Genomic DNA, 25,007 nt, shown 5'->3' with positions numbered 1-25,007 from the left:
GAATACTTCTTGTTCAAGAACACTCTTTTTACCTTCCCTGTACCAGCAAATTTAAGCAATTGTTAAATATAATAAGAGTTAAATGGAAAATAAATTTGTCTTTTTAATGGAAATATTTTAGTAAAAACTCAATCAGACAAACTGAAATTCGCTTAGTCTGCAGGTTTGCTGCGGTGAGGGTATTTTAAATTTTGATTAAATCTTACATGAGAAAAGTTTTCTATTTTACCCAAAGTCCAATCAGGCAAATTAAATACGCATAAGTCTTCGTGATTGCTATGGCGAGGCGAGGGTATTGTTTAGACACGAACTCAATTGGAGAAGGGAGTTTGAAACTCCGCGCGTTAAAGTTACTGCACCGCAACCTCCCCCCCCCCCCCAATCCACTGCTATTCTCCCCACAAATCCTTGGTTGATCTCGCCCGATCCGACTGCAAGGCTCGGCCCTCAGTCAGTCGCCGCCAAGAAGGCAGTTAGTGTAGTGAAAGTGTGTAGTGGTTGGCGACATATAGGTACGATACTCGCTATTGATACTATACCTACTAATACTAACTTAACGAGTACTAACAAATCCTCTCGGGATAGTGATATGGTAGTTTCTGCTATGTTAAACCATCTTATAGTGTCGTGTTATCATTAACCTAACTTGTGAGTTGAGGGATACCACCTGAACATTGGTGAGTAGTAGATCTATGGGCTATCATGTGTTATAAAAAGTATCTAATTGTTACTTTACCCAACGCTGAGTTCTAATTTGTATTTCGAGGTTAGGCTACAGGTCCTTGTTCTGAAGGACGCAGGACGCAGGCGTATTATTTAGCGGTGACGTAAGAACTACGTCAGGCATCACAGACTGGTGTGAGGTGTGATTCTATAAATAAACCCGTGTAACTCCAAATACGGTTGTTATACTGTAATGTTCATCTTCATCCTTATGATTCACCTTTCTTTATACCTTTCTTCACCTTCGAATTGACCTTGTTGTCAATGTGTAAAAATAAACTACCGTTTGTAAAATATGCGTATACAGATGTATATATTACATTTTATGTTTACCATGAAATGCTGTAATCAAAATAATCAAAGAAATAAAGGCTCTTTCTTAATACTTTTGGCAGAACATTGAATCACAATTTACATTGTTAACAATCTCAGTTGTTGTTTTTAAATTAGTGCTTTTAAGGTTTCATTTTTATGTGTAGAACTTGTACATGAACTATATCGAAAGTATTTAATTTATATGAACAGAATTTTCTTATTCATCATTAGATTAATTGACCATTAGTTTTAATCTTGTGTAGGTCCACTTGCCTAATCTATGGTAATGGTAAACAAGATATTAACTTAATGTCTTTGAAACTTGGCTGAAGATATAATAATTCTAAATGTAATTTTTTTTATACTGTAGACAATTATTTACCATTTATTATCATACATACTTAATACTTATGGTGTAGCTTAATTTATAAGCGTAGGCCTAATACATTTCCAAAGTTAAGAGATATTATTTTGATCTTAGTACAGTATAAGCATAGTTGAAAATATATACAGCCCAAAAATTGATAACAAAGTTTTAAGAGATTTTTATTTAGTTGTACTAATTCCCTAATTATTATTGTTTTGATTGATAAAACTAGAACTTAATAAAATAAAATCAGATTACAGCAGTTAACCTTATTTACGTAATACCCCCGCCACAGCAAACCTGCCGTCTAAGCGAATTTCCATTTGGCTGAATTGATTTTCAATTGATCTATTTAAATAACATTAGGTTTAGGGAGCACCTAGGTTTGCTGCTACAAGGAAACTAATAAAGTGTGTGTTTTAAGTAAAATAATTATTGCTTAGTATAAAATGAATATATTTGCCAAGTTTGATCAAAAGATATCCATAAACAAGCAAACTACAACATTTTACAATATTCTCCAGAAGAGTTTTCTCCGTAGCCAATAACCGTACAAAAACACTTTGATATACTTAATTGTTTGTTTTTTAAAGCTCTTTAAGGTTTAGAGGAAAATTGGGAAATTTTGTGTTTTGAGGGTCAAAAGTGAGAAAAACTAATTTTTACCCCATAAAACCCCCCATAAAACCCTGTTCCCATGGTCCGATCATGCTGGATCGCGAACTCATTCAAGTTTATCCCGCCTTACACCTTCAAACCAAATTTCATAAAAATCGGATAAAAATTACTCAAGTTATCGTGTTTACGGACACATATATATAAATCTATATATATACAGGGTGTTTTTTTTTAACTTGCATCTTTATTTTGGTAAAAACCGCAATAGATAGAAATGTGCAATTTGCGGGAATCATCTATTGACGTAGGGGGCCCAATTGTTTTGAATTCTACGTTACATTCACATTCCCCCTTTCCCCCCTGCCCCCAACTTAATTTTTTTAAATAGCAAGGTACCCCTTGTGACATATTAAATAAAAAAGCATTACAAAAAATAAAATGTTTGATGAAAAAAAAATTGAAAATCGGTTCATAAATTTGTGAGATATTCCCCCCTCCCCCCCTGGAACTTAATTTTTTTTTTTAATAGCAAGGTACCCCTTGTGACATATCAAATGAAAGAGCATGAAAAAAGAAAATTTTTGGTGAAAAAAATTTAAAATTGGCTCATGAATTTGTGAGATAATCCCCCACCTTTTCCCCTACCCATAACTTGTTTTTTAATAGCAAGGTACCCACCCTTGTGACATATCAAATGAAAGAGCATGAAAAAAGAAAATGTTTGGTAAAATTTATTTTTCATTTGATATGTCACAATGGCGGGCACCTTGCTATTAAAAAACAAGTTATGGGTAGGGGAAAAGGGGGGGGGATTATCTCACAAATTTATGAGCCGATTTTAATTTTTTTTTCACCAAAAATCTTCTTTTTTCATGCTCTTTCATTTGATATGTCACACGGGGTACCTTGCTATTTAAAAAAAAATAAGTTCCAGGGGGGAGGGGGGAATATCGCACAAATTTATGAACCGATTTTCAATTTTTTTCATCAAACATTTTCTTTTTTCATGCTCTTTTATTTGATATGTCACAAGGGGTACCTTGCTATTTAAAAAAATTAAGTTAGGGGCAGGGGGGGAAGGGGGGAATGTGAATGTAACGTTGAATTCAAAAAAGTTGTGTCCTCTACGTCAATGGATGATTCCCGCAAACTGCATATTTCTATCTATTGCGGTTTTTACATAAATAAAGATGCAAGTTTTCAAAAAACACCCTGAATATATTTAAAAAAAATTGAACGAATGGTGTTTTTGGCCTCTGGGGACACCAAAATGTAAAAGTAAATCGGTCCCGGGCCTAAGTCTTACCATGAGACCTACGGTAATAGCTACTTCCCTATAGGGAAATTCGCTAAAACTGTGTAGTATGTCACTTTGCAAACTGTTTGTTAATTTTCTTCGATAATTTAGTCGTGAAACATAAATACTAGTACCTGTGGGTCTTACAGGTTTTATGGTTTAACCAATAGCATGGGAAATTTGGTTTTTGTTTAAGGATAAAACCACCAACCAAATTAATTGCTACAGTATCTAACTCTGTCAAAACCATCCCAAAAATCACATCCCCGATTAAAATAGCATGCGAAAATTTACTCGAAGAGCCTTTACATTGGCCTGTTACATTTTACGTCCATAAAATGTTTCTTCTATTGCATGAGCGAGTTTTGAACTTTTATTTTTCCAATATAACTAACTATGTTTTGCTGAACTTACAATCCTTGGCTTACGAATTAATTATCCTTTACTAAATCGTCATCACCTGAGTTAACCTAATCAATTGATTGACGGAATAAATCTACATTTAATTAAGATTCAATGATATCCGATTACTAAGCTCCTTGTTGTGTGAATATGCGTAAAAATTGATTTATTTGTACATACTTATAAGTTGAATGTTTACTTCTTTAAAATGTTATACAGATTAAATTAGTAGGCCTACATTATATTACAATTAGTACAATTAGTACACAACATTTCGTTATGGTTGTAAAAGTTATAAGTAAGTTAAATAATTTATGTTATGGATTAAAAAAACAAATAATTTTATTGGTATGCACACAGGTTTATAACAACCCATAAAAACAGGAAAGAAGTTATAGCTAAAAAGTTTAAATACCTCCTATTAGGTCATCCATTAAATTGTGGACGCAACTATTTTCAGCTCCTACGATGGACATTTTCTCTAACATGTAATGTATTTAATACTCTGCAATTTAATGGATTGACTGCTAGCAGGTATTTAAATTGTTTGAAATATTATTTGGCAATCCAGAGGCCAACATCTACTTTAGTTATAGCTCTTTCAAATGTTGTTTGCAAGAACAATACATGGTTATCTTTTTCATTCCATTTAACGTTTGGAATATGCATACTACTTGTAACCGTTTTCAAGATTCTATGTACAGTTCGAGAGACTCTGAGACTCAGAGACAATAACATTTTTAATGATAATATTAGTGAAGGATAGGTCATTCAGGAGGGAATATTTTCCGTGTTGAGGAATTTCCCGTACGAAAACTCATAACTACGTCGATTTAATTTTTATTATAATCATAAACGTAATTTCTATAGGCTATGTCAACAACTACTTGATTGTACAATACGTGCTGTTACTATTACAAGGATTTATTCAATCATGGACAATTGCAGAAGGGGCAAGGGGCATTGCCCTATTGATAAATAACTAAATAAAAAATAAATTAAGCCTTGTAGGACTTAAGATAGCTTATGCGTCTAATATAAATCTGCGAAATCAATCCTTGATAAAAATGGTATAAGTGTTATAGTAGTCTGAGGCCCCTGATGTACATATCCACACAGATATAACGGAAAAACACTTTTTGGTGACAGGAGGGCCCGAAACTGATATATCCACAAAAAAAAACTTTTACGAAAACAATACTTTCCCCATATATTATATGTAGGCCTATAGGGGGAGAAAGAAACATTATACTGTACTGGTAAAATAAAATATGTCTTACAACACCATCGTTAGGTAATACAACAATGAACAATCCGTAGTAATATTTTAGAAGTTGCTTTATACTTTTTATTTGGTCTTCCATCGTCGGGAAAGACTCATTCGATAAAACCCACAGTATTATAATGGGTTTATTATTCCCAAAATAAATAACAGCTAGCAGTCTGTCATTGGTCGACCCTTCCTAAAAAGTTTAAATTATATTGAATACAGACATATGGAAAATATACAGGATAAAGTAAGACTAAAAACTCTCTAATCGTATAAAGATTTTATTGGCATCAAAATAAACAGTTGTTTTTGATAAGTTGATAAAATGAGGTTTTGTTTGAAAGTAATACTTGGAAAATAACTTAAACATTCACTCACTTCATTTATGTTCTTTATTTTACATTAAACTTCTTGTACTATTTGTTTTTGTTCTTTTAACATGTTTCTAATTCAATCTTTGTAGAGTATATTATAAAAGTGCATTAGGGTTGATTATATATATATATGGATTGGGCCTTAACAACAGTGGAAACATTACAACGATCGAACAAGTTTCCTCCACCAACATTCCCGACATCTTAAATCATATCTTTGTGAAATGTTGCAAAACAACTGCTGGTCAAAGGTTTATCATTGAATCGTAATGTTGAAATTATTTTCTTTATGGAAATTTAAAAAACAAATTCACCTTCGATAGTTTCTTGAGTAAAGGATTTGTTTTGAGTACTCAAGCAGCTGTTGAAAGGTAAATGTGACTGGTAAATTTTGTTTTAGAACCAGCCATAATGACCCAATTTTGAGTAGAAAAACTTTATTTAGATTCCTGTTTTAGGCACAAAACGCATTTTAGCGAATTTTCCATACGAATAAGCTAATACCGTAGATATCTTGGCAAGATCATGATCGGGACTATCTTTTTGGGTTTAAAGTCCCCAGAGACCAAAAAACAATATTCGTTCAAATTCATGTATATGTGTCTGATAGTGTGATAACTCGAGTAAAACATGTACGGGGTAAAAACGTGTAAACTTAAGTTAATTCGAACGTGTTCGCGAACGAGCGTTATCGGACTAAAAGGGGTCTGGCTTTTACTGGGCAAAATGTTATTTTTCTATAATGCGATCTTTAAAACATTAAATTTTTCAATACTTTGTAGAGCTTAAAAAACAAATTGCTTATACTTGATGCGTTGTTGTGCACTTAATGGTTACGGAGAAAATTATTTACAAAAAACTGTAAATTTAAAATTTCTATGTCATTCTTACGGAAGTTAAGCCAAGCTTGTTTATTTATGGATACAGTTTCATCCAATTATGCAAATTTGTTTATTTCATACCAAAGTCATTAAAATTCCAATAATACAATATTAAGTCATTACCTCCCCTTTAGCAGCATACTCGCTAAACCAAATTTTATTTAAATAGAGACATTATTTAATAAATCCGACATTTTTATTATTGAAAATCCAATCGTGCATTGGAATTTCGCTTAGTCTGCAGGTTTGCTGCAGCGGGGTATTTTCTTTTTTTAAGTTAATTGCTTTATTCGTTAATCATTAACTGCACCAATCACTGACCTTAAAAAGACTGATCTAATCCCTTGATAATCCTTCGTTCGTAACGTAACTATTCTTTTAACTTAACGAAACCTCATTTAAACGGTTGACAATTTTGAGTTAAGAGTGGCAATGCTTTAGACTATAGCGGAGCTTATAACAATCAATGTGTTCATATTCTTGGTATTCAAAATGTTGCTCTTGAAAATGTGACTATTACTTGCTTATGATTAAAATATTTGTCGTGTTTTGATATATTTAAGCCTATATACACTCTTTTACTTGTTTACTAAGGCAACAGTTGTTTTTGCAACGATTGTTTTTTAACCAAGTATTCGTCCTGTCTTTGATGGATCATAATAAGAAGTTGTACGTACAAGTGACACTTCGTATAGCCAAAGAGATTATTGATCAGCAGAATTATACCTACTTTTGATGGACAACTTTAGTATACTGTACTTACCACTTGTTTTGCATGGCCACAGTAATTAACTGTTGCTTGCTAGTAGATTTGTCCTGTTTTTGATGGATCATACTTAGTACATGTCATATGTTTTGCGTTGTCACAGTAACAGATGTTTGCTGGTAGATTTGTCCTGTTGTTGATGGACCATACTTAGTACATGTCATATGTTTTGCGTCGTCACAGTAATAGAAGTTTTCTAGTAGATTTGTACTGTTTTTGATGGATCATACTTAGTACATGTCATATGTTTTGCGTTGTCACAGTAACATATGTTTGCCATAGTAGATTTGTCCTGTTTTTGATGGATCATACTTAGTACATGTCATATGTTTTGCGTTGTCACAGTAACAGATGTTTGCCATAGTAGATTTGTCCTGTTTTTCAGAAATCCTTGTAAACATGTGTACGTAATCAGGTGCCTTTCTCACAGTGACGATTGATTAATTGTTAGCCTAATTATACAGTTTTTACAAATCACAATAAGCAGATGTCTTACTTACACCATGTTTGGCTTTCCAACCGACTGTTGCTGAGAATTTTTCTGATGGATCATTATAAGGAGATATGGCATATACCGCTATTGCCACAGTGACTAATGCCTGCCTATAAGTGGATGATTCGTTGTGTTGTGTTGGCGAGCTAAGCCATCCAAGGACGCTTTCTCTTTCTCTTATTTTGCACTTATACTTATAACATTCTTATTTTTCAGGCATGGCAGGAATCACTCAACACACCATCATCTTATTGGTAAGTTATAGTTTTATAAATAAAAATATAAATGCTTTGTTTGTTACTGTTTATACGATTTTAACGTTTTTTAACTTAGTTTACATAATTTATTATATAAAACTAAGCAATTAACCACTGATAATTGAACTCAAATTAAAAAATTATGTTGTGTATGTATTGTGGAAGATTCGTCAATGATTAGCAACTATGTAGATGTATAATCTTTTTATAAACAAATTTGCAGATTGAATATTTCAAATTAATCGACTGAATTCAATCATTGATAGGAAAGATAAATTATAAAAACTAAATTAAAAATTGAAAATACTGTACTGATAAGATTTTAAAAATGAATTCTTGGGTGACACTTTGTGTAAGATTAAATAATGCAAAGCGGCAACCCTGTTAGCATTGTTGTGACTGTAATGATAATGATGTTAAGTATATAGACGATTACAAGTTTTAGTTTGGTTCTAGACATGTAGGCTTAATTGCAATTATAAACATCACATTTTAAATACCCATATTATTCAACACCAATTTCTGTTTACTGTATATGAAAAACTATCATACCATTGTCGTCCAATCATTAGGTACAATAATTATTGGGTACAATAGTAGTCAGCATTAGTAAATAGAGGGAAAAACAGATTTCGAATAATATTACATAAAATGTTCATGTGCCAAAAGCAAGATTGTTTCTTATCAAATGTCCAATGGAAGCTAGATAAATTCAAGGGAATGACCCAAAGTAGCTTAGCAGTAAATTTAATCATACGCACTCACGAAAACACAAAAAAAGTAAAGAGAGTAAAAAAATATAAAATAACATGCAAATATAACTGTATAACTTACTTGCTATTTAAGACGTATAGACTAAACCAATGATTGTGTTTATAATGTTAGAGGAGAGAGGTCGTGGTTCTAGAATTACCAATGGTGGCCTACTACAATTTAATAATTAATTAATAAATACGCTACGTTGCGATCTGAAGTCCATGATATAACAATCGCCTACATAGCCAAATGTCAAGGTGGGTGTGTTGATACCCACGCAGACAAGAGTCTTAGTACCCGATTTTTGGACCCAAAACACTATTTTGGAAAATGGTTCGAAATTCGGGCTGGTATTTTAAAGGACGTTTCAACCCCTGTAGGTGATTGTTTCAACGTCTTTGAACTAACAAATTATAATTAGGAATAATACAATAGACACCCTAATTTTTCATGGTTTGAATCAGCTAATTTGCTTTGATGGGTTTTGGTAGCTGAAGTAATTCATAAATGTCCTTTATACTCAAGGGAACGTCTTTGTTGGTATTCGGCAAAATAACTTTTATAGCAAGAATGTTTTTTCTGGGATGGATTTAGTTTCGCTCTAATTATACATATTTTGACCATTTTGTAATTATTTGTAACACATTTTCCTTTTCCCCGTCGACAATGGCACTGAGCTTTGAAGGTTCCTTGATACACTTGACTCCTTGAATATGCACTTAAAGAAATATAATCCATTACGGCATTAGAGCATTTATCTCTTAACAAAACAATTTTCAATAACATTCTCTTTTACTATATATGTTGATTTTAGTGTTAAATTAGATTTTTCTCAAAATAACCTCTCCACAGTGTATTTGTAATCCACTCGCAATATAAGTATTTTCATAGAAAATGAACACCTTGCTACTCTTGTAAACAGTACGCAGAATAGCTCTTTCCGCGTTATTCATTCCCGCTCGCTAAATCAGCTGATTTCACTTTGGTGTTTCTGTAAAACACTAGCATCCGGTAAGCTTTTGCTTACGGTAGGTTGTTACCTAAAAAAGCAAACATAACCTAAATGACACTTTATACAACTAAAATGTTTATCTCTGTGTTATGATAAGTTAATTATGGCGGTAGGTTCGTGTGCATTACATAGTCAGTGGCATATCCAGGGAGGGGGCTCAAGGGGACCGCCCCCCTAAATATATATAATATATATATATATATTTATTAGGGATATGTTGATTCTTGATACCAATTCTCGATACCACCGATACTTCGACATTGGTGTCGGTATCGAGAATCGATAGTCAAAAGTGACTCTTTGGCAAAAATAATTTTATTTTTGTGACCGCGGGAGACGATGATGGTGTTTCCATGCATGAGAAAGACATTCAGTATTTTGCTGTGATTCCAGAAGACGACGACAAAGTATCCATGACCACGGGAGATGATCATGATATTATCTCGAGTTTGGCTTGATCCAAAATCTCAGGCTGGCACACCTCTAGTTGTAATGACTTTTTAAAATATCTTTATTTGCCTTTGGTTGGAACTGTCTTGGTTATTATTTTTTTACTTGACCTACCTTAGGGATGTAGATAAATAGTACCTATATATTTTTTCATTCAAAACTAATTCATAAATCAGTTTATAAAAAATGAATAGTACCGTACGTAATAATGTTTTGGTACCTTGTTCATAAAGATTTATGAACAGTCAAAGGTAACTCCAAATGGCAAATGACATTGCACCAAGACAATTCTCGAATTTAGAACCTTTAGAGGTGCTATAAACTTAAAATACCAAATCTTTTGGGGTATCCGAACCCCCCCCCCCTTATCATGGGGGGATTAATACCCTTCCGGTTTTGCCCCCCCCCCAAAACGAAATTCTGGCTACCCTTCTGTCTATAGTATTTTGCAATGGCGTCGAGTTAATTATGGATACAGATCCTTAACCAGTTATGAAACATCACTGTATATTGGTCAAAATCGTATTTTTTAAGCTACCTCAACAGAAGCCAAAAGATCGTTAAAAAATTCTTATTAAACCCAGCCCCCCTTTTTAGTAAAAAACCTAATGCTATATAAATATAGAATCAATCTGACATGTTTGATTGATTGATTGATTGATTGATTGTAAGATGGTGGACTCATGGTCGAAGCACGTCAACCGAAGCTTATTGTGCATCCCACTTGCCACTAACTGGGTAAGCCTATGCCTGTGTCCTTAACTAGGTGCAGGAGCTTTTGCCCAATGTTAGCGTCTGGTTCATCACCTGGCTGCTTTAGACCAAAAAGAGCCCTTCTCCTAGCCCGTAGTCCATCGCAGTCCACAATAATGTGTTTTGCAGTCTCATCTGACTGGTTACAAAGTCGACACTCCTGCTTGTCATTGACTGACTCTGCTTGTCATTGCTGAGTGTGGAGATGTTTCATGAAATGGCCGTGTCCATTGATAAGAGCAAGTACCTGCTTGACCTGCCCTATCCCCAGCTTTAGCAGCTAGCGAGTGAAGAGGGTGCTAGGTTTTGAGAGCAGTTTTTTGGCAAGCGATTGTCCAGGATAATTACGCCAACGCTCAAGGTGTTGTCCCCTGGACCATTTGTTGATTACATGTTTAGCGGCCGCTTTGCTAATGCCACAAAATGGCTCTGGTCCAAAGAGTGGCATGCTCGCACCTTTTTTGCCAGCTTGTCTGAACTCTCGTTGCCGCCAATGCCTACATGGCCTGGGTCCCAGCCGAGAGTTACAGAGTTCTGTGATGCAAGTCTGCAGAGGGCGTTGAAACACTCCCAGACAAGTTTTGAGGTGACTTAATTTGAGTCAAGAGCTTTGAGAGCAGCCTGACAATCAGATAAAATCACTATCCTTTTGTCTTGGTACCGTCTGGCTAGTCCTAGGTCGGCACAAGCCAAGATGCCATAGATTTCTGCCTGGAAGATGGTACAGTATCGTCCCAGACTTCCTGAAAGTTCTGTTCTGGGTGATCGACAGTAAACCCCAAAAGCAGATTTTCCATCGATTAGGGAGCCGTCGGTGAACCAGACGAAGCTCTCCATATTTTGGAGATGCCCTTCAAGGGTTTGTCGAAAACTGCTTCCTTGCTTAGAAAGTCCGAGGTCATGTCAAGCACAGGACACTCAGCCAAAGTTTTAGCAATGGCGCAGTGGCCTGCCCCTGACAGGCCTTACCTCCACAGATTTGCAACCCTCAGACGGTAAGCTGCCTTGAGGGCCTCAGATCTGATGAAGATGTCCAGTGGTAGCAGCGACTTCTAGAGTAGCTGATGGACTGCTCCTGAAGGCTCCAGTGGCCTGTAGCGTGTCGAGCCTTTGCATGCTTTCTAGCTTGACTATGACAGTTACATGATTCACCTTTGTCCATCAGACTAGTGAACCATAGGTAATCTGAGGCCTGACCACAGCCTCGTATAGCCAGAGTGCTATGTGGGGTTTAATTCCCCAGGTGGTTCCTGCAAACCTCCTGGACGTCATGAGCGCCCATTTGGCCTTATGCAGTGCGTTATTCAGGTGGTTGTTCCACGTCAGCTTGGAGTCAAGTGTCAGTCCTAAATACTTGACCGTACTCGACACTCCCAGCTGAGTAGTGCCAATTTTCAGCCTGGAAAGAAAATCCAGGTTCTTTTTCCCGGTGAAAGGAACTACGACTGTCTTAGAAGGATTAATGTTGAGTCCCTCTCTGAGACACCATTGTTTAACACATTGTAGGTTGCCGTTCATGACGTCAGCTACAATGTTTGTGAATTTTCCTTGTACCATGAGGACTACGTCATCTGCATAGCCCTAGACAAAGATGCCCTTGCTGGTGAGTTCAGTTAAAAGACCGTCCACCACAAGGTTCCACAGTAAGGGTGAAAGTACACCTCCCTGTGGACATCCTTTTGTGGGTGCGATCACAATTGTTTCACCAAGAAAGTCGGCTACGGTGCGTCTTGAGTTAAGCATAGACTCTGTCCATCTACACAGAGATTGCTCGAGTCCATGCTCACAAACTCCCCGCACCATTGCTCCGCATGTTACGTTGTCGAAAGCTCCTTCAGTGTCCATGAAGGTGCATAGGGCTATTTCCTTAGCAGCCAGGCTGTCCTCAATTCTGCTGACCAACTCGTGCAGAGCGGTTTCGCAGGACTTGCCTGGCTGGTAGGCGTGTTGATTTCGATGAAGAGGTGTGTTGAGAAGTACACACTTTCTAATGTGCCTCTCCATCAGTCTTTCCAAAGACTTGAGGAGAAATGAGGAAAGACTGATAGGACGGAATGATTTGGCATCAGAGTAGTCTGCTTTTCCTCTTTTGGGAATGAAGACCACCCTGGTGAGACGCCAGGCCTGAGGGATGTACCCGTAGGCCAAGCTCGCTTGGAAGAGTTCACATAGGAGGAGCTTGAGGGCATCCGGTCCTTGCTGAAGCATGGCTGGATGGATGCCGTCTCCCCCAGGAGACTTAAATGGACCAAACTTATTGATTGCCCATTTAACTTTAGAGGAGTGACAACCCTTCTGGTTGTATTCCAACTTTCACGATCAGTTCTCGGCCAAGAACTTGTATTCGTGCAGCCGGACACTCCTGTGTCGTCACTATCAAAAATGCAACCATGGAAGTGAGTTTCAAGGAGAATTTGAGACTTCCTCCAACCCCAGTGGTATATTGCCCTCCTGGTACCTTGAGAGATCCCAAGAGTCCAATAGGTTTGGATGCTAGAACCCGCTGAAGGCGGGCCGCAGCACTGAGACTGTTTACCTCCTTTGTAAACTGTCTCCATGAATTTTGTTTAGCTTTTTTATTGCAAGGCTGTATTCTGTAAGTGCCCTTCTATATGGCTCCCACATACGGCTCCGTTTGCATTGGTCGAATAGTTTCCTGACACCCGCCCTCATGCGATTCAAATCCGCAGTCCACCATCTAGTGCTGGTACTGCGTTTTGTCATGGAAGCAAGTGATCATTGCGTCCTGTAAGTCGGTCGCAATTTGGTCAATGTCTGCAAAGCAGCTGACCCTCCCACTCACGGATCCCAACTGGAACTGTAGGTCAGAGTTATACTGTGACCATTCTGTTCTCCTGGGATTTCGGAAGGAGGGAGTGACAGTGTCACTTAGCATGCTGAAGCATATGTATTTGTGGTCAGATAACGAGGCCTCCTTACTTACGTGCCTGCTTTCTATGACTCTGTGAATGCGTTCCATACTAACAGTAATGTCTATGACCTCCCGCCTTGTTCTTGTGACAAATGTCGGTTGGTTGCCCACATTACAGATATACAGATTGTTTGAAATTAGATATTGAAGGAGAGACTCACCTCTTGGATTGATGTCCGAGCTTCCCCATCCGTTGGCGTGGTGTGCGTTGGCGTCACAACCTAGGAGTAGTTGTTGATCACCAGCGCTGGTTGCTTCCACCAAGAGCTCAAGCTCTCTTGATGGAGGTGGTTCCCTGGAGTCGTATGGCAGGTAAACCGAGCCTCCTGTTGTGCTCCATTCCCTGCCACCATTTCACCAGGTTATTGACACCACAGTGAGATCCCTGGAGCAAAATTCGTTTAAGGTTAGAAAGTTCAAGCCTTTTCTCACAAGAATACATGTTCTGACATTCCTTAGAGAAGTGCAGTAAACTAACTCACCCTTTGATTCTCACAGGCCTGCAACTCTTCCTTGGTGCAGCCATGGTTCTTGAATGAGTGCAAGGTCAAATCCTTCTTTGAGGAAGAACTGGCAGAAGGTGGCAGAGGCAGCCTTGTTATGCTGTAGGTTGATCTGGAGGACCATGAGCATTGTCCTTAACCGAAGTTGTGACAAGTGAGACGTGACAGAAACCTAGATTGGCTCTGAAGTTGGTGGACTGCACAGCCTTGAAACAGACCTCATCCAGAAAACAGACGAATCCCTACCCTTTCGGATCTGGTTTGGCCGGCAGTATCTTCCACTCCTTGACATTGAGAGTGGGATTTTGCATTGTAAACATTTCAATGACCTTTTCTGGAATTTTCTTCAGCAACTTAGGATGTGCTCTGAAGAATACCCTCGTGGATTTCAGGATGTCCTTTCTCAGCCCTGCTTTGAGGGTGAGTTGCTCCTCTAATGGCTTGAGAGCCGGGAACAGTCCCTCCAGCCATCGCTTGGTGGTGTCGCTGAGGCAGGCAATGATAAGGGCACCTTTTTCCATATAGATTCAAGCAAACGCTGGACTTGAACCATCCCCTAAGGGCTGGAGTCTTTTCAGGATTGCTTCCTCAATTTGTTCTCCTTGCTCGTCATTTAACTTAGCCTCAGGATAGTTTTCAGGGACAATGGCAATTTTGGTAGCGGTGATGTCCCTGTAGGATGCATCATTGGGCGTTGCAGGTTCCCCTGCGTCTTTCACCCCCTCAGAGCTCTGGGTAGAACACCTGGCCTTCTTTGCAGGTCTTTCTGCCGAGGGTGGAGTGACCGTTGCACCTCTAGGGTGCTTGGTCACCCTCGTCTAAACATTTGGATCCGCAGTTGGGCCTGGTGTTCTTACTTCCTGTGGTCTTTTGGGTTTTTTTCTTTTTTCCCCTGCGCCATTTTTCAGGGTCGAATTGTTCACCTCTTTCCAGAAGTTTTGCCTTTAAGGCCTCCCTTCTTTGTGCCATGGTGAGGTTCGGTTTCTTCATCTTAAGACGACTAAGTCGCTCAGTGGCGTCATCAAGAGTCTCTGTGGATTTTGGTGTTTTAGGACTACTTAAAAGCTCCTCTTCTCTTTCCAGTGTAGCTGGTGTGAGCGGGGATTCGTCCTCCATTGCTTCCAGTCAGGGTAGTTGAACTCCCATCATATTGGAAGTTCCTGGTTTTGAGAGCGTTAGAGCCTCCTGTGCTCTTGGTGCACTCGTTTCAAGAGCGGGGTCTTGCTCTGAGTGAGCTGACCCCTTAGGTGTGGGCGGTGCAACTTCTAGAGTTGCTCCGAGGTTTGGTTCTGGTTGGTTTTTTTTATTTGTATCCATGGTGTTCCCACGAGAAGCAAGGGAAATTGGAGGTCGAGCCCAGACAGAGTCCCGCATGTCCAGGTAAGGCTGATTTCTCCAGGAGGTCGCCCGGTGTCCTGGAGGCTCCGTACGCACCACCGCTGGGGAGCACGGTGGCATTCACCTCTTCGGCACGGGTCGCACGACACCACTGAGGTTCGGCTGAAACAAGAAGCAAAAGCGAAAGGAAAAGGAGAAGGGAAGAAGATTCTTCAATAGGAAAGCGAAGAAGAAAGGAGGGCCAGCAAAAAGAGGAAGTTAGCTGGCCATAGAACCCAGAACGAAGAAGAGGAGTGATCTGAGGGTTGGCTAGGGTACCTCGGGGTTGCCAGCCTACCAGAGGCCTCCCGTGTAGTTGACAGACAACTACCCCTGAGGGGACACCATTAATCTGACATGTTTTAGAAAATACTCAAGTGAAAATCCTTCGCTTAGTCTTCCGGTTTGCTGCGATGGTAGTATTTTTTGTGCTGATATGTGCGTAAACGACTCATGTGTAAACGATAGCCACATGTATAAGTAAGGACGATGTATTTTGTATGATTTGTATGTGTTAGTCGATGTATCTGTTTTTGAGTGGTATGTATGTGGGGCTAATGTATTATACATACATATTTAATGAAATTTGGGTTAGACTGCGGGACCTTTTTTATGGCTTGGATTCAATCCAAGCCATATTATTATAGTCGTTTGAAATAACCAATGGTTTTAAGCTCTGCGATAATACCTTGACCTGATGGTTTGGAGCTCACCTCTTGGCAAGTATTTCTACCTACACAAATGACAAGGAAATATAAGTATCTGGTGAAAAGGGCTTTCTTTGAATTGGAAAACATCCACACCTGAAAGCTAAATAATAGTTTGAATAGTTTGATTAATACACTACTTACTTACAGCTGTGGCTCTTGGTGCCCAAGGCGGCACATTGCTTCACCAACACACTGACTCCAAACTTTCCGATTTGCTGTCCCATCTTTCTTCCCAGATCCCTAGGGTCTTTTCTAATCTCAGCTGTGGCCTTTTTGCTGATTTCAACCTGAGGGATTATTTGACGATAGTGTTTTTATGAGGGAGCCGTCTTCTTTCCTTAGTACATGTCAAGCACATCTCATTCACCTGCTTCTTGGCTTGGCCACAATAATTGTGTGCAAAACAAAATACAGTTGTCTGAGCTCTCCATTCTTCGATAGGCAATCCATTTACTGTTCACAATAGTTTTTCTAAAAACTATAAATTCTTTGCTTGTCGCCCAACTTTCTTAACCACTCAATAAAACTGGTCGAAAATAGTAAGAAACAAAAACAGAAAAAGCATAAAAACAAAACAAAAAAAGATTGTTTGTTTGATAAAAGTGTGGATCCTAATGGTTTTTGCCAAACCCACACTGATACTGCAATTAATGGAAATGCTTGAAAAATTGTTTCAACCGACAAAACCTAGTATAGTATATAGAAAATTTAGTAGATATAGTAATGGGTGCTGGATATAGTAGTGGGGTGGGACGCTTGGCCAGTGGGCCTTGTATAAAAAAATAGTTTCAGAAACCGAATCCACGAGAGGGTTTAAGTCGACATTGTTTACATCTATTAGAGAATTCTAGAAAGGGTTGCTGAGGAGTTTCGGTGCACCCCTACTGTCAATAACTTTTTTCAAGTCTAAGATTTGACGTAATTTACGTGGATCGGTGAGCAGGGAACTTCTAATGGACGACGATGTACGGGTCACGACATTACGACCAGAGGTCTCGGTACCGAGTAGTGGGCGTGCAAGGACATCGACCTTTACTTCGGCACGCTGGCCGCTGGGGCTGGGATGCTGGGATCCGTACCATCTGGTCGCCAAGGATAATCTTCGCCAAGTCTGTACAAGATAACTCTTCCAAACGACGCAACGCTTCCCACATTCTTTCACACAACACTTTTCAGTGTTGACATTGAAGCATCAGAAAAATAACATATTTACTCACAATAATAACATTTAATAATTGCATGCTTACTACATAGAGTACTATACAACTGTTTATCGATCAAATACGTGCAAGTTCATTAAAAAATGTAACAGATGTGGCATCTTTGTTAACTCAACCCCCACATGTACCTCACACATTTGCTGACATATTTACGATCAAATGGTGCTCTACCATAGATTGAAGGAGTACCACTGTCTACTCCTTTGATCTATATGGTACGAAGCAATCCGTAGATAGGAGAATCGTCACAACAAATTTAATAAATCAAAGAATTAACCAATATAGTGCTTGTTTGTCACTGGTCCATTAGATATTACTAAAAGTTTAGCGATGTTATTGAGACAAAACTCAACATCTCTGTCATGGTTCCAAAATCAGGGTAGTCGTCACAACACAAATAATCAATTAAATCAAAAGGTGAATGTAAATACTGTATGTGTTCTACCGATACACATCACATTACTGACCGCCATTACGACAAAACCCTACATCACAGTCACGGCTTCGAAGCCTCTCGTGATATAACAAGACAGCATACAAATTCAAATTAAAAAATGTTAAAGGAAGTGTCAACCCCTTTAAACTCCTGTTTCTACGATCTTGATTGTTTACGAACCTATGTATGCACACACACTTCACTAATAATGACCAAAACGTTTACTTGAGTCATCATGAAAGTTTCTATAGCAATATTGAATTCGAAAACGCTCAATAAGTAGATCGAATTGATCATTGTTCAGTATTATACGCTACAATCATTGTGCAGTGTAGCGTTAGTGTCTTAACCACAAACGCTACACAAGTTCTGGGTAAATAAGCTAAACTATATTTTCTCATTTCCACGATCATTTCAAAACATGGACGATTTTTCTGTTTGCCGAGTGTGACTAATTGACACATTTTAATTGCAATTGCTTGACAGTGAACGATCTTGCCTCGCAGTGAACCGTTCATGCAGAACAAAGTGAAGGAGGAAGACCCGTGAGTTCTGGCAGTTCCTCTTGGCATGAAGGTGACTTCTACGAGGAATAATTCTTACTTTTTTCCTCGCACTAGATGGCTTAATGGTCAACATTCTCTGTTTCACCACAGAGGAAGATCAAATCAAAATATTATTTTTCACGGTTAGTTGGTTGGACTTTACAAAATGCATTGTCTCATGCAGTCAACAACAGCATAATCATGTGTGATGATTTATTTATTTCCTGCAGACATCGAATAAAATAAATGTCAATAATCTTTACTTGAGTTTTCAATTGTCTCAAATTGTTCATTTTTCAAGGCCACAGAGAAAGGGGGTCATAGAATATTTTAGCCTTTTAAAAGTGTGATGTTTAAAGAAGGAGCTATTACAGTATAGAATTGTTTCGGACGCTGTAGGTTGATTTTGGGACATGGGTTTGGAAGATTTTGGTATGTTTAAAGGAGAGGAGATTTTCGGAGAGGAGAGGAGATGGACCAACAGAATTTTTTTTAGGTTTTGAACATCTTGAAATGTGGCTCGAAAGAAACGGAAACCCAGCAATTATTTGTCGCCCTTCTCTTGTAAAAAAGGGCATGTTCCCTTAAGTCTTAATGACTAATATCAACTCCCATTAGAGAAAGAGCTATTTCCTGGCGTATTAGAGCGTGTGCGTAGCCTGGCCAACTCTTGCTTGAGCCAATTATAAGTACACCACATCCCTAATTGCTGTTTATCATTCATTTTCTTGCGCATCGACAAACATTAGAAGTGAAAAACGGTTCTGGTAACGGTAGAAGTTATCACAATTTTTTTATGTATTTTCCCTGACAAATATGAATGTTCTTTGTAAGTTTTTTCTTATGACGTTTATGATGAAATAAAGCTTGGCCAACAATGATTTAGCCTTTAGGAGAGTCTTAACTGACTCTAGAAGTAGTACGGATTCCTCAGTCATATTTAATGACTATCGTGATGTTCAAATAAACCTTGTCAAATTACAGACATGGTGTACTGACAGCTGACGTTTTGTCCTCGTTGCAGACGACTCTTCAGATAATATATTCAAAATAATTTACATCAATATTTGTTTGCAAAAGGCTAAATCCAAACTTGATGTGGATAGGTCACCCAAGGTCAAAGATATAAATTGTCGGGTGGGATTTTCCTACCTACTTTTGTCCATTTCGTCTGGATAATTCTGTTTGGTTTTTGTATTAGGCAAATCATTAAATGCATTAATGTCTTGCACCATTAAATGTGTTGTGGCGTGTGTAGTTTTTCACAGCTCACCATTAAGCTAAGCCCCCTTAAACAAAAGATAAAACTTTAATCATATTAAGCTGTGGCCGAGAGCAGTTCTTACACATCTACTTCATGTAAACCACATTAGTCTGTTTATGATAACAGAGCCAGATTTGAAGATTCCTTACAGTTAATAAAAGGTTTGTTTGTATCAATTCCAACTGAATAGTTGTTATATTATGTTAAAATTTCGTATTCAGCTGCGTAAGGGGTCATAAGTGAAAATGTTATAGCATATACCGAGAGAGAAAGAGAGGTCAAATTTCACCCGAACAAAAGTGACGAGGAGGTTATTCTCGGTGCTGGACAGTATCACTAGTCTAGTGAAAACAAATGCTCAAGGGCTTGAGTGAAATGAAATGAGCTCTGATTTTCAATGCTAATGTAACTACATTTTTCTGAAAGGTCCCTTAAAATACTATTCAAAGCTGTAATACGCTATCCATTCAAAATCATTTGACCGCACAAAATCCTTTGACGTAGGCATCAACACCATCACAGATTTTTGGGTTGTAAATATGTATACTACCCATAAATCTTGTTTACACGGTTCTCAATACTTCCCTGAAATGCTAACTCATCTGATTCAAGCTAGATCTTGTAAACCATATGAAGATGTCTCAAGAAACACATCTTAAGTGACACCTCACAAGTCCGCCTTATGAGTCTGACGTCACAGATGGCTGTGTGAGAGGGGAAGGGAGGGGGGACTCGTAGGCCGAATTGTCAGGGCCGTCGGTCGCGACTAGGTACTGAGGTTGCGCAATGATGTCCAAATCGCTCCACCTACTAGCTCGCCTACTCCCTTGGTCGCGTCGGCGCAAGACCTTGGGTGCCGTTCAGGCGATTTTCCATGCTTAAGATATTCGGGCACCTTTCGTGCCTTAAGTCATCCCTGTGAAGATCAGACAAAACTTTTTTCATCCCACTTTATAGAGCATAAAATTATATGATTTTGGCCTTGCATATGCTCGTCCATAGGCATCTAAAACGGGCTTGACTTGAAACGTATCCAGAAAAGCAAATTGTGAGCTCGAGCTGGTACAGTACAAGAGAGAAATGTACGGAAAACTTTATATTTTATAGTGGAGAGACCAGGACGGGAACCCACGACATCTTTTCCTGTGTAGATCGTAGTCAGTCGCGATGCTGACTGAGGGTAAAAACACAGTGGAGCAGGGCAGGTAGCTGGTAGCCTGGCGGGTCGCTTAATCGCTTACTGCGACGTAGAATTAAAGCACGCGTTGTTATGGGTACGCACACAGTCGCGCCTAGCTGGTAGCCGAGAGGGTAGCAGTAAGCTAGGCGGCAAGCTAGAAGAATTGCCAAGTCGATTGTTTGGGAGCTTCAAGCGGGGATGGCTCGACTGGGGCATGCGCAAATAGCAGAACTATAGGTCGGCCGCTTAGAAAACGACCTCCTCCAGCATTGGTTTAGCATTAGCGCGCAGGTCGTTTTCTAAGCGGCCGAACTATAGACAGCCACGTGTTCTCCAGTTCGCAAGTTCCACGTGAGATCTTTCACTGAGCATACTTTGTATACGGAGTGTTGTTTGTTTTAGTTGATTTATTTGGAAGTTGTTTTGTTTACATTAAATAAAATAATGGACGTAGACAAATTAATATCAGAGATTATTATCCGTGTGCCATTGTGGAAACAAGCCCATACGGACCACCACAAACGTCACGTACTCGACGATCTGTAGAATGAAATAGCGAATGAACTAGGATTCAAACAAAAGTTTATCCTATATCACTAATATTATAAGTGATAATATGAGTATCGGCGGCTGACAAGCGACTGTACTGAGCGCCACTGTGTGTATGTCCCAGCTACCCTCCAGGTAACCAGCAGTAAGCGGGTAAGCGACCAGCCAGGCTACCAGCTACCTGCCCTGCTCCACTGTGTTTTTACCCTGAGCCACCTACACTTGAAGTTATTGTAAAAGGATGTTATATGTACAAGGCATATCTTGAGGTGATAAGGGAAGCAATCCCAACTAAGATGATTACTTTACAGAGGGGGGGGGGGGGGGTTGAAGATATGAACTTAAGCACCGTATTAGAGAAGCTGTAAATAGTATAGTGTAAAGGTATAAATTCTACCTTCAAGTTCAGTTCAGATTTTGTTGAGACTGAGAGTGATGAAGAATGTAACAGCTCAGTTCGCTCTGGAAAGAAAATCGTCGATCCAGGAGAACAAAGCGATACTATAATCAATGTAGTCAAAATGTATACACAAATTGTAAGCAATGCACGCTTCAGGTTTATAACCCTTAAACAACCATTAGATCGTCATACAACTTAAATAAACTATTATTGTGTCTAAACCAGACTCATCATGCTTTCTGTTCGGATGCAGAATTTTATCCATATTTCGTCTGACTAAGTGAGTACCATGACAATTTTCTGAACTCAAAAACCGACGGTTCAAAATTGATACATGAATGTGGCGATTTGATGTCTGCAAATTGTTCTAGATTTAGAGTTCCATTAGAAAACTGAGATACAGCAATTTAACCTGCGGGAAACCTCATATTTAAATCGATCAACCTCAGCCACTGAACCACGATAGGAGTGCGAGATTTAACTTTCTAACACGTCTGGGTGATGTTGATAAATAGAATGTGGTCAGCTACTGATACACTTCTAAGATGGCCTTCAATACATTTTGGAATGATTCAATTGACGTATCTTCTTGTTGTGGCCAAATAGTGGTTTCAAACTTAAGCTTTTAAGTTTTTAGATTTAAAGCCAAATTAAGCGAAACTGCTACGTGTAAATGAGCTTATACAGGACATTTTAGGGTAGCTTTTTTGTACACCACTTCGATGCATCAGGAGACGGAAATATTAGGATCTGTTGTTGGTAGTTCCTCATTCTGCCATGTCGCGTGCGTTTTGTCGATCATTGTGTCAATCAGTTTAAATAAATCGCACTTAGTCAGATACGCTTCCGCTTTGTGAAACGCATATGGTTCCCGACTAAGAATAGCAACGAATAAACAAGTGTAGCACTGAAAAATAAACTGTATGTATATTTGAAAAAAAAATCTACTACACGAAAAAAACTGTTATGAATTATCTTCCAGGTTCTTAACTACTGGTTATTGCGAATCTTGATATAAAGATATCGCAGTAACTCAAAAGCTACATTATTCAGGAGGTTACCGGTTTGATCCACGGAAAAGTCAAGACTTTTTATTGATCGAAACTGGACCATATCCAGGAGCTAACAAAAGGCCCTGGTTAAACCTTATTATTTTAGTCAGTAAAGCAATAATTCACCCAAGACTCATCTTTCGCTCATCTTCACATCAAATCTTGCACCCTGAATGCCGGCCCCATGTATATTTGGATCTAAATTTGAAAATGATATACCATTTTAAATTTGAAATAATAATTCCCATTCTACTGATGGACGTTTTTCATTTCTTTCAAAACTAACAAGATCAAATCACTAGGTCGGCTAGTCAATCCCCTAGGAGATCCCTCGCTCTTGTGGCCCTGTAGAGACAATTTCGCAACTGACACTCCCTAAACACCGTGAAAGTACCGCTTTGTGACGTGTAAATACCAAAATGGCTTCTGCGGCTGTGTGCTATGTAGCTTAGCTGCGGGAGATGCTCGTAGCTGGTCAGACAACGACGAAGCTGGAAGCAGTCGATTGTTTTCTTTGCTTCCTTCACCTAGTGTCGATGACCTGGTGCCGCGCCGTGCCCGTGAGCTGTGCACACAAAACAAAACCCGTCATCTTTAACATCCACTTCCCGTCTCCTGGAGCCAGTTATCGATGAGTAATCTTGCCGCGAACCGCCCTCCTTGGCTCCTTGGATGGATGACAATGCATGAAATGGCAATCCTTTTTTAACAGGCAAAGCAAGGTTATGGTTAAAATGTACAGATTATTTGAAAAGAAACATTACTTACACTTGTAAATCAAAAGATAAACCAACAGAATGAGTCACACGCCAGTCAGGGGCTAGCCGAGGCTAAAACTGAACTGAATTTCGGAGTAATCGTTTAGTTTTGTAAAGACTGTAAGACTACGACTGAGCGATGAGTTAATACACTTAAATGTAATAACGGCAGCTTTAGTAAATGGGCTCGGTAGGCGCGGACGCAGAGCGAAAGAAAGAGAAAAATCCGCCCCCCCCCCCCGAGAAGGGGGAGGATGCGCACATGCAAACCGCAAGCCGGCTTTGAAGTGTCTGAAACTAACTTTCAAGTGTACTGCGATTTATAAAACTCGTAATCGATCAATAAGTCCGATAACTAAGATGTGGTGGTTGAAGACCCTAGGGAGTTTCAATTTCATGAATCAATACATTCTGCTTTTTAAAATTGCTGAGCAATCCAACTCAAATGATTAATGAGGATCCTTTATTTTACAACGACATATCATTTTGCACCTTAAAACAAGTCACGCTTCGGAACGCTAAAGATCTACCAGATGTTTATTTATTTATTTATTTACAGTATTTCCAACGGACATCTCCATTTTACAGCTACAAATCAAAATTTACAACTCAGAATGGCTTAATTGATAATAACAAATTTTGTGCTTATAGACTAGAAATAAAACCAACAATATAATAATGATCTAATAACAAACAACAATAACAACGACAAACCTAGCCGAACAAAACAAAAAACTGACAAAATAACAAAAGGTATACTAATAAATAGATAATTTAAAACAACAACAATAAATAAATAATATGAAACAATAACAACAAACCCACCAGCTAACAACCAATAACAACTGAGAAAGATAAATATATGACTAATATAAAATCAAATTGACTAGAGAGCAACGACAAACCTATAGTTAAATGCAAAGACAACAGTGAATTTTTAACAGACAAGTAGTATTTGGATGGTAACAACGAAAAACAATTTTTAATTAAGACGGGTCAGACTTTGAAAGGGGGGAAAAACTAAACATTAAGTGTTAAAGTGATAATCTTCTTTTTCAGTGTAGTCACGCTGTCTTGAAAAAAGTCGACATGCCGTAAATCTAATATTTTATATATATTATGTATTATGTATACATATAGTAGTTCCTTATCAGTTTGTTGCCAGCTCCCTGGACTCGAACCATCGTGCTGTTGACTGAGTAGCTAGTGCGGTGCTGTTGCTTAATAAACAGATCAGTCGACCTTGTGTTGGAAGGAGTCTTGAAATAGATTTGTCGGAGTATGTCAGGACAGTCGACTCTTCCGTTGATAATCTTGTGCAGCAGGACCGTGTCAGCAATGAGTCTA

The 25,007-nt window shown here is 38.6% G+C and overlaps 1 protein-coding gene across 1 annotated transcript in view; it reads left to right on the top strand.

The window, feature by feature from the left end:
* Positions 1–422: 422 nt before the first annotated feature.
* The window catches only part of LOC128998296 (cuticlin-1-like), a 101,296-nt gene continuing 76,711 nt past the window's right edge, over positions 423–25,007 (top strand). Inside the window, exons 1-2 of the mRNA XM_054424373.1 lie at positions 423–512; positions 7,723–7,760. Coding sequence (XP_054280348.1) covers positions 7,725–7,760 — 36 coding nt within the window. The 5' untranslated portion in view covers positions 423–512; positions 7,723–7,724. The remainder of the gene's footprint in view (positions 513–7,722; positions 7,761–25,007) is intronic.

Source organism: Macrosteles quadrilineatus, unplaced genomic scaffold (genome assembly GCF_028750875.1).
Source record: "Macrosteles quadrilineatus isolate MER2022 unplaced genomic scaffold, UCM_ALF_1.0 Scaffold_7__1_contigs__length_78375512, whole genome shotgun sequence".
Lineage (NCBI taxonomy): Eukaryota > Metazoa > Arthropoda > Insecta > Hemiptera > Cicadellidae > Macrosteles > Macrosteles quadrilineatus.
The sequence above is the reverse complement of the archived record's forward strand: the minus strand, read 5'-3'. Positions and strand labels throughout refer to the sequence as shown.